The following is a 12398-nucleotide window of genomic DNA, read 5'->3' on the forward strand; positions in this document are numbered from 1 at the left end:
CGAACTTGCACCCAAAGCCTCAGACGTCACCACGATAGAAAACTACTCGAATAGTCCTAGTAAGTCGCCAATGCTAAGCTTTTCTGATGTTTCCAAAATAGAAAAACAGGCAAGAGAAGAGTTTTTCGCATCTTATCTCTCGGAATATCATCCCCATTCAGGGCTATACCTTCCGATACGATACTTTTGAAGGCTTGCCTGATGCGGCTAAACGATCGACGCTGAATAGACCATAGTGATTGATCTGCCTGATATCTATCCACGAGAGGAGATTATTGCACCGTCGGAATCATTCATATCCCCTCTTTTTTCTTTGTTTATTCTCTTGTGACCCCTTTTTCGTGATATCCCTTGCGTCTCCGATCCAATAATTGGCCCGTCGGTGATAACTTTCCCTGGGCACGTGTGCGCGTCGGCGTTAATGGCTGCCTGCCTGAGGCATCATTCGTATTCTGACGTCATGACCTAAAGTCCGAAGAAAAGGAAAACAAAATTTTGAATAAGCAAGACAGTTAAAAGATCTAGAAAATGAACGGTAGAGGAGGTATTAGTAGTAGTAGTCTTATTGGTGCTCATCTTATACACGTTGTGAGGCGATATCAAGGCTATCAATTCTTTTAACATGGTACTGTGTAGCCCCCAAATATATATAGAGGCTGCTACACCTACTGTTCTTAGCTCTAGACCGTATCCTAGAACTTCGAGATAAATATCACCGACAACATGCGGTAGGTTAACGCCGATGCTCTGCCACAATGAGACACTAATATTTCCACCAGACTTGTCCACTTGACTCTGAATGCTGAGAATGAAGTTTACATTAATTCCGATATATTGAGTTTATTCGTCGGCGATAACAGACTGATGTCACCACTCTCATCCGAACAAGTCCTTCGACTGGCAATCGAGAGATGGCTTATAAATGCGACTGCGCGACTGTATCCTCACAAGTGATATTGTTGACTGTATCAACAATAAGTCGCCGATTACTACTACAACGGTATTCTCTATAACCATCCCGAACCAGTACTACTGATCCACCATATCACCACAATGCCTCGGCATGGCCAGTACATCACGGAGAAGGTCACCTACCCATCCCATGGAGAAACTGTCGCGGGGGTGCTTTTCCGACCGAAGGATATCACAAATCCGCCGGGAGTGGTAATCACGGGGCCTTACTCCTTCATGAAGGAGCAGGCCCCCTACCAGTACGGCACCCGCTTGGCGGACGAAGGATACGCCGCCCTAATCTTCGACCCACGGACGGTTGGGGAGAGCACAGGACAGCCCCGCAGACTGGAGAACCCGAAAATGAAGAATGAAGACATGGTCGCGGGCCTCGATTATCTGGTATCTCGCGGAGATATTGACCAATCCAGGCTCTTCCTCGTCGGCATCTGTCAAGGAGGACCGCAATCGTTAGACGTGGCCTCGTACGACGACCGGGTGGTCGGCGTAGCATCTGTAACGGGATACTACCGCGATCATGAGACGGACGTGTATATGATCTGCGCGGGATGCGTCTCTGTCGAGCCCGGTGCTGATATCTCCTCCCTCAAGATGCCTACACCGGAGCAAGGCGAGGCGCTCTATCAAGCCCGACTCGAACGCGCGCGGGAGGCGAAGAAGCTGTACGAGACCACAGGGGAAGTCATCTATCAACCTCTCGTGGACCCCAAGGCAGCGGACCCCACGACCGGGTCGCTCGCGGGACTGCCGGGCCCCGTGGTATGGTCATGGTATGGTCCATGGACACTAAAGGGTTTCGAGAACCGATACGCGGTTATGAGTGATTTGGATCACTTTGGCTATTCGACTGTGTCCGGAGTGAGTCGGCTCCAAAAGCCCGCCCTGATCATTCATGGAGACAATTGCATGAACGCGGCGGCAGCGAAGCGGCATTTCGACTCGATCCCAACACAAAACAAAAAGCTCATCTGGAACAATGATGTCTCTCATTTCCAGCACTATGACCAGCCGGACTGCATTGACCAAAACGTTGGAGATATTGCCAATTGGTTTGAACAAATTTAGTAAGCCCTGGGAGTCATGCGGTGAGATTTAGAACGAACTTTTCTCTTCGCAGGTTATTCATCGATACTGAGCTCATATCGAGAAATGTTCGCAGCTGACAATCCGGTTTGCTGTAATCATGTCAAGGTTGCCTTTTAATATTATATTTTGTCAAGTCCATGTCACATCACGGGTATCTTATAGGAAGAAAATTTGACATTATTTGTTCTATATTCATCCTTGTAGTCAAAGAGACGCAGTAGGATGTTGTGGCGACCGGGACAAGTGAAGGTCCGTCCAAAAGCGCATTGGTATAGCGACATGAAAGATAGACCATCAATAGAAGGTCGGAAATGTATATTCATTCATAAAGTTCCAGAAGCTGTCACTCGGATACGTGCCGCCGAACTGGAGGGCGGTATCCGGGAGACCAAGGGTCAAGTCATCCGGTAAAGTAAACGGCTGGTTAGTCGCGGGCGAAGTGACACCGGAGAGGTGCTGAAAGAACAGATCTTGCATTGGGTGTGGTGCAGGGGCGTGTATATTATCGCTGGATTCACCATTCATAGATGCACTAGAGCGGTAATTGTCCAAACGCGGTTTTAACCGACGGTAGAGCGCTAGAACTACTCCGTGTGCAGTCCTCGCCATTTCATTGTGTTCCCCTAACGTAGCCAATGTGCTTAACCCCCATTCAATGCTTTGCAATGACTCCTTCAAATCTTCGCGATTCTCCTGCGGGTAGAGGATGTAGATAGCAGCCACAAGTACAAGAGCATCGAACGACGCATATATCATATTGAATACCTTTGGCTGTTGCTGTTCGAATAACCGGAAGAGTCTAGATTGGGCATTAAGGATTTGTAAACCGGCCTTCAAGGCACGGGTGCGGCTTTCTGGCGCGGAGAAGATGTATGGTCTGTGTAAAGCGAGTAGAACAAAATGAACGAGGGACCATAGAGTCTCCCGCGCAGCAGGCAACCAAGTGCAGCCCACTTCCCGGTCATACCGCGAATCCGACTTGTCCGCGCGGCACCAAGAAGGCAAGGAATGTATGTTTTGCATGATAGCCGCGTGGACTTTGTCTACTGTGACGTAGTCTTCCTGTCGACCACCTTTCTGCTCGATTCGATGGATGGTGGGAAAGTATTGATAAGCGGTATTGTAGCCCGCTAGAAGCACGGAGAATGCCGTGGGCGGGTCAGCTTCCGTTCTCTTCGTTGGAAGCGTCCATTCTTGCCGTGCGCAGACATCTTGGGGGAGTGTGAAGGTCCTCTGTTGCAGCTGGGTGGCAATCGGCCTGCCTAAGACAACCGCCATGTGGGTATCCCATATATGCAAGATCAGCCAGAGTCTGCTGCGCCTCTCACGGTCCCAAACTGCCTCTTCTGCATCTGAGCATGGCAGGCGCTGCTCAAAGATACCTTCGTTGAAATGAAGACCCAATTCTTGCGCATCTCGAATCGCACTCCCAAGCGTATGCCAAGCTTCGACCACAAGACCGCTACTTTTCAAGAATGCTGCCCTCAGCAAGCCAGTTTGAACCGTACCTAGTGTAAGACACCTCTTCCCTAGCAGGTCCAGAATTGTGGCTCCTGCATCGCTGAGCTCTTTGGCAACGTCGTGGAACGACATTCCTGGCATATACTTCAAAGAAACGAGTGTTTCATCGTTCGATGGATGGTACAGCAATGTCTGGGCTAAAACCTGAAGTAATAACGCGGGAAACACGCGTATCTCCGGATCTAATTCATTGGGATCGCGTTGCAACATCGAGTAGGGGATGTTCGTCCAAGACTCCAACTGGCGTCGAAAGGTGATCTCATCAATCACGTCGTAAGCCCAATTAACATGGGAGAAGAAGAAATCGAGCAGTTGATGGATGTGATGGCTTGCTGGCAGGTACCGTACGGAGTCTTTGTATTTGGAGGCTATGTCATACTGAAGGTTCCCCCCGACCGTCTCTTTGCTGGCCGAGAACGGGGTTCCGATATAACTGTGCGTCTCAAGCGCTCCCAAGACACCTAGGGTGCTGTGACTGGTATGTGCAGAGTATCCCAGGCCACTGACCAGTACGTTGCGGTCCAACGCTGTGTCTGTGTTCAAGTCCAGCGGCCCATTTGGCTCAATGGTTTTCGAATCCACATTTAGCTCATTGCGAGTGCCAGAACTAGAGGAGTCACCCGAAAGAGGGGTCTTCGGAGGCTCAAGGCCCTCGTACTGGCAAAGTGACTACAACGTATGATTAACGAATTGGAACTCGTAGGGGAGGCTTAGATATTTAATGTAGTTACCATTTTACCTCGCTTGAGACAATTTTGGCAAGGCCAACTGCGGTCACATTTCTGTTTTCGTCTATGACATTCCGTACATGATATAACTGTTCTCTTTCTCTTTCGGGTTCTGGGCATTGTCGTAGCCATAATGATCGGGCGCCAGACGTGTAAAGCATATACTACCGAAAAATGGATTGGAATGTTTTGCGGGGGCCGACTTGATAGCCTTGTTGCCTGGTCTGGTTGCCCCTCGGAGAAATATCCATCCGGTTGGCTGACTCAGCAGGTGTCATAAATCCATTTTATGAATATGACCCAAGGTAAAATAGGCAAACTTGGGCTTCAAAACATAAATCCGTGAGATTTAGCAGGAATGGCGATGGAAGCCGCGTAACAACACGTTTTGCGAATTATGCCTTCACAGGATTCTACTTGCTTTACCCAGGGAACCAAACGAATCTGGAATGAAAGCGAAGGGATCGCCTTCTGGAATGTCCGCCGGTTCATCTGTTTCCATTCACCGGGTGCATGGATGGGGAAATCAGATGTGGTATACGGGGTCATAATGTTCCTCAATTTTCTACTCGTCCAAAATGCTTAATTATCTATATCAATGCAGACCTTTTGGTCTTCTGAATCGCTTCATTTTTAAAAGGCGCGTGGGGTTGGGCAGATCGTGCGTGGATCACGTTATGAATCTTCGCTGGTTTCAGTGTGGAGCCGTATCCAACCGTGACCATACCATGCTGGACCCTCCTCGCGGCTGGCAATAATGGATGGAGAGGTCAGATAATTTAATAGAGATGGGCCGGGTAGTGGAGATTACAATTGCCCGCCTAGAATATTTTGAATCCTCACTGAAACCCGATTTTCATAAGAAAGAGATTTCATGATGGGGTCAGGATCAAGGACCAGATCTTCAGACCTGCAACTCTAGGAAAATTAAACGCATGTAACATCAGCTCTATTCCATCTAAAACACCGTTAAGTGAGTCAGATCCTATACCACGGCATCCAAACTTTTATACCCACTCTGAAACTATCGTTTCAGTTTCAAAAACACCAAATAGATTGTTCAGCCAACACAACCCATAGTCCGCCAAAGGCCCACCCGCCAATTTCTTAACACAACGGGGATGATGTTTTCTAAGAACGGTAAATTCATTAAAGTAACTCTCTCCTCTTCATATCTCATAGTACTTACATTCCTTTCGAGAGATGCAGTACATTTTCAGATCTGGACTCCAATATATTTAACGAAGCTCTAGAACAACTGGTCCTACCACATCTGAACGGTACAACGACGATGAGCGCTCCCTATTTCATGCGTTTTATCTTTTCTCTCAGCGCTTCTATGATCGAAGGCGCAGTCAAGGTCAGTAGGGAACTCTCCATATAACTTCAAGCTTTACCGTCGTAGAATAATCTTAGCAGTCGCGGGCGCAGAGATTTACAAGCCATGACAATATGACGGATCAAGCTTATCTGCCCTGGTATGAGGAACATCCAAATTAGTGTGGATGGTAATGGACCCATTGTAGAGCTCTGCGGTTCTAAATGGTTCTGCTTTCGCCACTGGCAGGATGAGTATCCAAACCGTAAGGCTTGCATTTCAGCCCGAGGTAAAACGATAGGGCTCTAAGATGGAGCTAAGCTCTTCCAGATTGGGCTTAACAATGACGTTTAATAAAACGTATGCCCCCTTGTTTCACAGAATGAGCGGCTGGTCTGTTAGAATAAGCAATTTCAAAAATCATAGGAGCTGGGGTCATCGAGGTTTCCGATGTTATACCGTTCGTGCTTAATGTTCGACTACACTTACAAAATCCCTCAATTTAAATGCGCTCACCGAATAAACTATTCTTACTAAGATCATGGCACTGGGCCCAGAAGATAATCATTGTGAATTTGACGGTGAGAATGTTTTCGCTAGAGACTGTAGTCGCCGTGTACGGTTCTCTATCATAAAGGATTGTCGCTTTTGAAGTGATATAAAACCGCATTATATACATTTAGGTGAGAAACCACTGCAAGAGAACCGGTTGATACGGACATCTATGACTAGAGTTGGAGGAAGCTACAAATGAACTGCGATATAAGAAATATTACAATGGCATCGGCGAGATACCTAGATCCAAATGACTAGGGCAACTAGTGTCTCCGTATTGAGAAAATAAGGTTTGAATCGTAAAGCAAAATCCGGAGAAGGCAGGCCTTCTTCTATCCACATTATCTCCCCCTTTGCCAGAGGTATAAATCCGCGAGAGATATCAATCCAGGGTAGTGCTGCCTGATAAACTTTCCTCAAGGGTGGTTTTCAAGGCGCCGTGATGAGAGCTAGTCCGTGGAAGGCCCCTGGATGAGCAAGGCTTCCCGTGGAGCCCTGGCATGAACCCACGCCTGTTAACCAATACGCTGGTGATTCAGATCAGCAATAATTGGAGCTTGCAATCTCTGGCTAGGATAGCATGGGAAAACTAGATCTAGCCGCATCTTTGACAAGGCGACCACTTATTTTTAGGAGAGCGACCTGGTAAATACCACTAATGGGTTGTTTCCGCCCGCTCTAGGCCTTCTTTACTTTCCTTCATCTCGGATATAAGCGGCTGTGCAATGAGTTTACGCCGGACTCATCCGCGCGAAATGATTGCTTATATCTCAACTACTAAGTAGACTAGCAGGCTATTGCACAAGAACGAAAACTTGGCCCGGCCAATGAGTTAATATCACGTGGGATGAGAATGTTCTCTTGTTGAGTAGTCCTAATTAGGGGCCTGGAAAGGTTTCAAGCAGCAGTAGATCGCACAAGCGAAGTTTATGGGACAACTTAACCATAGGGAGTCATTGAGATTACGAACGACGACTTGAGTGGCGTCGCTGTACGCTGTTTTATTTGACATCCTGCTTACCATATCGAGTGCCTCCAATCATGTCTTTCTCTCCTCTCCTTTTCCTCCCTATCAGCTTTATAATAAAATTACAAATAGGAAAACCTTTTTAAACCTTTTCCTACCAACTGGTAGGATATACTGAACGTAAACATGCAAGATTGACTGTTACTACCTGAGGGTTGCGTTTAAGATAAAGATATAAAGGAGCCTCGGTAGTGGCGAGTCTGTACAGTGGTGCCCCTACTTCTAACTAGCCTCTCGGAGATTGGATTCCGAGATATCACAGCAAGAGAGCTTAGACAAGTCGAGGTCTAATTTACGAGGGCTATATATGCTACCTTCGCCCCACCACGGAAACTGCCATCGAATACCCATCATCTTGGTTCGATACAATGAAGGGTTCGATTTCGTCAGAGATGTGGGAGGGAAAGAAGTCATTAATCATAAAGCTATATCGGGATGAAGGATGGCCCCTCAAGCATGTCATTAAGCGAGTTCGGACGGAGTGCTTTGATCCTAGGTGAACCCTTCCCCCCCCCCCCCCCCCCCCCCCCCCCCCCCCCCCCCCCCCCCCCCTCCCTCCGTTGCAACCAGCCCATTCCTCCTACTCTATCGCTAGAACTACTTTAACCCTTTCAGTCGCTGACTAGATTTATTTTCAGCGAATCCCAATTGAGAAGCCGTCTGAAGAAGTGGCGCATCGGTAAAACATCCCGTCGTCCTTCTCTCGTGCCTCGTCGAAGGTTCTCCCAAGCGATGGACAGAGGTAACGGCCCTGCAAAGGCGATCCCGCTTGGATACGCTGGCGAAATCATAAGCAGGGGCACGCAACCTCCAGATATCCCCTCGTTGGCGGTCGAAGAAACACAGGATCCAGTTCATCAAGTGTTCAGCTCGCATGATATACCTTATTCGTATACTGTCCACAACCCCACACATCCAAAAGATACGCAAAACAGTATGTTTTCGACAACCTATGACCCAGGAATAGATGCAGCATATTGGCACACTGAAGATCCTTGGGCTACGACAACTCACCTATCCTCAACCGAGGGAATGGCACAAACTTCGACGTCTCTGCCGTGTTATGGATATGGGCAAAACGCAGCCGTCTGCGTCTACCCTGCGGTGTCCGGGTCTGATCTAAGTTCAACTTCCATATCAACTGGGTCGACAACCCCAGTGCTATCCAGCCTTGGGGTCGATTCTTGACTATTTGGAATTTTGATGCAAGGGTCAAGACCACAATATGGTGATCACAATATGGTCTAGACACTGTATGACGGCCCCGGAGCCGACCTGCGCTTATATTGTTATCCGTTGAGTCCCCTTCTAAGGCTAGACTATTCTTAAACGTTTCTGGAAGCAAACTGAGTAATTTTGTCTTTTACAAAGCCGAGTCGTATGAATTGCACATATTTTGTTCCTTGTTCTTTGTCCTATTTGCATATATTGGACAGATAATTATCAGTCCATAAATAAGGATATCATCTATTAAGAACCAGCCAGGTGTGCCACGATCTACTGCAGTATACACACGCCATCATGAAATCATGGTTAGATTTGTGTGAATCAAATAGGAGAGGTGGTTCCCCGAACCCTTCAGTGCTTCCACTGTTCCTGTCCTGTCTAACTGTACACTGTTTATCAAAGCTTCCTTTGGAGACAGGCTGAGGCCAGCAGTTCTGTTGTTGGAAAAGGATGCAATGATCAATCAACAAAGTTTAATAGTGGATCTGATTGGGCACTAGAGAACCAATTCCTTCTCTTGGCGTATTAGAGCTAGACTCTAAGCTAGATGTCATTTCTACAGGGATTTGCACCATCGATATTTCTGTTGCGAATAGCAATGAAATCTAAAGCATAAGATTGGTTGTCTCCACATAAAGGAACCTTTCTGGGTGGAGGGCTTCCGAAAGGAAAAGGGGGGGGGGCGATAAGGTGCTCCAATATGAGGACTTGGCTCAAATGACGCCTTAGTGGACCTTCCCGCACCCGACAAACTTAGCTAGCATTCAACCATGGCTGGATGACTCCTCCTCAACCTCGAAACAGATCGGCAATGTTACATCGCATATTAGTCGTGCTCTAATCGTCCTCACGCCTTGCCTGATACAGAGATAGCTTGAACGTGTGCCAGAAAAGGAAAGGAGCGGGTACAACTCCAGAAGACTGTCCAGTGAAAGAGCCCGCACTGCTGACAGACTGGAGTTTGTGGGGGCAACGCTAAGGACGTGGGGGACTTGAAGCGGCTCACCCATCAAAATGAGGGATGAAAGGTCTCGAACGGCCTATGTCCGCAGCTAAGCCAGATTCAAAGAGGTGCCCTGTACTAGGTAGTCAGGGCTAAATTGACAGATAAGATTTGGTGAATGAGGGTCACCCGTGAAGTTCCTGGTTGTGTGTCCGCACATCGGGATCTACTATCCTCCCTGGAGTAGGCCACGCATAAACCAGCCTTATAAAATTGATGTAAACTGATAGAGCTGGTATAAGTGCTTATGTGTGGGATTGGTGGTCCCTAAGGTCTAGATCTATCATACAGAGGCTCCATGGTGTTGAGGTCAGGTCACGTCGTCGCCGCCTTAGCTCCCTATAGGCTCTGACATAAACTGGACGTACCTTCTACAACGAGCTTCGAGCCCTTGGTCGAATATTCATAGAGGTGGTCGAATGCAAGTGTATAATAGAGTTTGAGCTACCTACTTTGTTCATTAAATCAGAAGGCTGCAGCGACTATTAGAATCTACACACTAGGGCTCCAATTGGGAGAGTGCATATCTACCTAGGGACGGAAGTATGACCCAGAATTTGGGCACGGAGTAATCCTCTTCTAATTGGTGCCCTTACTTTGGATCTTGTCACACAATACACCTCCTTTTCCCCCCGGATCTGAAGAGTGTGATCTGGATGGCTCCAAATCTACAACAGAAAAGCCAATACCCTTCATATATTAATTTGATACTTTCCTGCCCTTCTAAATGAGAGCTCCAACAGTTACTTTTATCATGTCCTTCATAGATAAATGCTCGAGGGTGAGCCTATTTAGCGCTATTTACTATCTAGAAGCATTGCTCATGTAGCACTTAGGCGTTACCGTACCCCGACGTTCTCATCTCGATGCCCGTCGGCTTTTTGTGCAGGGATCCTTGGGTAGGCCTTTTATGGAGGCAAACCTCCATCCAATGACTTTCTAAGCGTGCCGGTGAACGCTTGTATCGCAGCGTTAGGAGTGGCCAGGTGCTCTAATGCGAGCTCAACTGCAGTTACCGGCGGCAACCTAGAAAATGTCCCTGTGAACCCCTGTCGCAACACTTGGAAAAGCTCGATAAGATCAGCTGCCTTTCAGTAAAGGGTTGATCAACATTCTTATCAATGTGAATTTCCGCTCTTAGGGGAGCCAATTGCCATAGCCACGGAGTGGCTCCGCCAAGTGAAGATCCCACTCTATCTGGTGGCACTACCATGATGTGATGACTTCCGCAAGTTAGGTTACCGCGGCCCCACTGATCTGGTGACACTAGCTTAGAAATATAAATTATATTTGTTATTAAGTTTAATATAATTTCTTTTTTTTTAATCGGAGTAGGGACGTTTTGGCTGTGGGATTTCGCCGGTGCAACATGTCCCCCGGGCTAGCCTGGAGATCCCAGGGGGGGGAGCGGGAAGAACATGACGAGCGAACCAGTTCCAGGCCTTGGGGAGTCTGATCAATTCCAGTCCTTGTTTTACGCCGCATAAATCGCGCCGATGATCATGGCATGGGAAAGTAATCAAGTGATACCACTAAAAGCGCTTCATCCAGGAAGAGCAAGAAATAAAAATTAAAATAAATTAAATTTTGTAACGTTTTGTATCTAGAGACATCTAGCCTTCCAGGGAAAGCCGTTGGAGCCCACAGCAACATCCGCCGGAACCGAACGCCCTCCAGAGCGCCTGAGTTAGAGCACGGTATGACCGTTGTTGATATTACAAATAATGTTTTCAAATGCTCTCCCTTCTATTAACAAGATCCCTCAGTCCATTTTTTAAGTTTTCGATCATTCAACATGAAACTGTCCTAATTGAAGGCAATGTCTTCCAAGCATCTGCCTTCTTATTCAGTGGAGGCTAGGTATGGAATATTACCAAAAAAGTGGAGATATTTTACTCTTGAAAAAGTGAATGTATTTATAAGGCCATAAAAATGTAGAACTACTTGTACTCTTTTTTAGTTTTATATATATATATATATATATATATGTATATATTTTAACGTGTGCAATGCCATGTCTTTTGTAGGAACTGACCGATTACCTTCTCAAAGTAATACTACAGCGTCCCACATGATTCCACTAGAGTTATTAGCTCTAGGGCATTATCGGCCAACATACTGAATGACGGGACAAGTGGGGTTCTCAATGTCAAAATCCAGAGCAACTCTATTAATCGGCAAAGGAAATATGGAAAACGAGAAGCAACACATATAATTTGAAACCTGTATCTTCCTGACAAACTGGCGAAGAAATGGTAGCAAGGAATACCATATTGGGAGGCTAATGTTCGAGCGGGAATAGGTTACCCGTTCAGAACCCATGGTACGGCGGATTGCAGGCCAAAATTAAGTTCATAGGACACAGGTTATTTTAGCTATGAAGCGTGCTCAAAACAGGCGATAGCAACGTGCATAGTACCTCGGTGCCCTGGTAGCAGAATAAACATGTGGTCCAGCATCAATTGCCGATAGGACGAAACGGAAATCATTGGCAAGGGTGTTGAGATGGGTTTATTCTCACAGTACTCCAATAAAGAGTTATTTATTGTATTTGCCCAATCAGGCTTATGTGTGAATGGGTCATCGTATTAGCCTCACCAGAGTGCTAAATCCACAAGCCATGGTTTAGTGGGTCTTGTAACAATAGCGGCCGCGTCGGGCCACAAAATCTCGCGAAATCTACCTCCCTCTCAAGCCTGAGTTACAACCCGCCGATTACCACGGTGGAGCGTCGATCCAGTCGAGACCTCATAAGGCAAGGTCCCAATCCTTGAGGCCGTCCAGATAGTCAGGAGGAAATGGTAGTAGTGTCATTATATAAAAATATATACACCTGCGGCTCCTAGGTGGTGAATGGCCAAGGTTGCAGCTTGGTCTTTCCTTGGAGCAGTAGCCTTGAATAACTTCGTTTTCTGCTGTCGCATTCTATTAAGATACATCCTCTACTCAGATTTTAGACCA

The 12398-nt window shown here is 47.0% G+C and overlaps 4 protein-coding genes across 4 annotated transcripts; 3 read left to right on the forward strand and 1 right to left on the reverse strand.

The window, feature by feature from the left end:
* The first annotated feature begins 552 nt into the window (after positions 1 to 552).
* On the forward strand, positions 553 to 2194 carry BDW43DRAFT_255471 (alpha/beta hydrolase). The gene has a single exon (XM_032039864.1). The coding sequence runs from the start codon at positions 1054 to 1056 to the stop codon at positions 2035 to 2037; it is 984 nt and encodes a 327-aa protein (XP_031894115.1). The 5' UTR covers positions 553 to 1053; the 3' UTR covers positions 2038 to 2194.
* Positions 2195 to 4414, reverse strand: BDW43DRAFT_255473 (fungal specific transcription factor domain-containing protein). The gene is made up of 2 exons (XM_032039865.1): positions 4311 to 4414; positions 2195 to 4248 (listed from the first exon to the last, which is right to left on the reverse strand). Exons 1-2 carry the CDS (start codon positions 4311 to 4313, stop codon positions 2353 to 2355), a joined length of 1899 nt encoding a protein of 632 aa, XP_031894116.1. The 5' UTR covers positions 4314 to 4414; the 3' UTR covers positions 2195 to 2352.
* A 238-nt stretch (positions 4415 to 4652) lies between these two features.
* On the forward strand, positions 4653 to 4981 carry BDW43DRAFT_294511 (uncharacterized protein). Its single transcript, XM_032043949.1, has one exon. It carries the CDS (start codon positions 4705 to 4707, stop codon positions 4891 to 4893), a length of 189 nt encoding a protein of 62 aa, XP_031894117.1. The 5' UTR covers positions 4653 to 4704; the 3' UTR covers positions 4894 to 4981.
* A 2611-nt stretch (positions 4982 to 7592) lies between these two features.
* BDW43DRAFT_294513 (Clr5 domain-containing protein) lies at positions 7593 to 8689 on the forward strand. The gene is made up of 2 exons (XM_032043950.1): positions 7593 to 7703; positions 7834 to 8689. The coding sequence occupies exons 1-2, from the start codon at positions 7600 to 7602 to the stop codon at positions 8393 to 8395; spliced, it is 666 nt and encodes a 221-aa protein (XP_031894118.1). The 5' UTR covers positions 7593 to 7599; the 3' UTR covers positions 8396 to 8689.
* The last annotated feature ends 3709 nt before the right edge of the window (positions 8690 to 12398 follow it).

The sequence above is a fragment of the Aspergillus alliaceus genome (genome assembly GCF_009176365.1).
Source record: "Aspergillus alliaceus strain CBS 536.65 unplaced genomic scaffold BDW43scaffold_92, whole genome shotgun sequence".
Taxonomy (NCBI): Eukaryota; Fungi; Ascomycota; class Eurotiomycetes; order Eurotiales; family Aspergillaceae; genus Aspergillus; species Aspergillus alliaceus.

Excerpts from the sequence above, each read along its gene's own strand:
- BDW43DRAFT_255471 (XM_032039864.1), top strand. The coding sequence starts at position 1,054 with ATGCCTCGGCATGGCCAGTACATCACGGAGAAGGTCACCTACCCATCC.
- BDW43DRAFT_294511 (XM_032043949.1), top strand. The coding sequence starts at position 4,705 with ATGCCTTCACAGGATTCTACTTGCTTTACCCAGGGAACCAAACGAATC.
- BDW43DRAFT_294513 (XM_032043950.1), top strand. The coding sequence starts at position 7,600 with ATGTGGGAGGGAAAGAAGTCATTAATCATAAAGCTATATCGGGATGAA. Across the intron at positions 7,704-7,833 it reads ACGGAGTGCTTTGATCCTAG|ATTTATTTTCAGCGAATCCC; the intron begins GTGAACCCTTCC and ends GTCGCTGACTAG.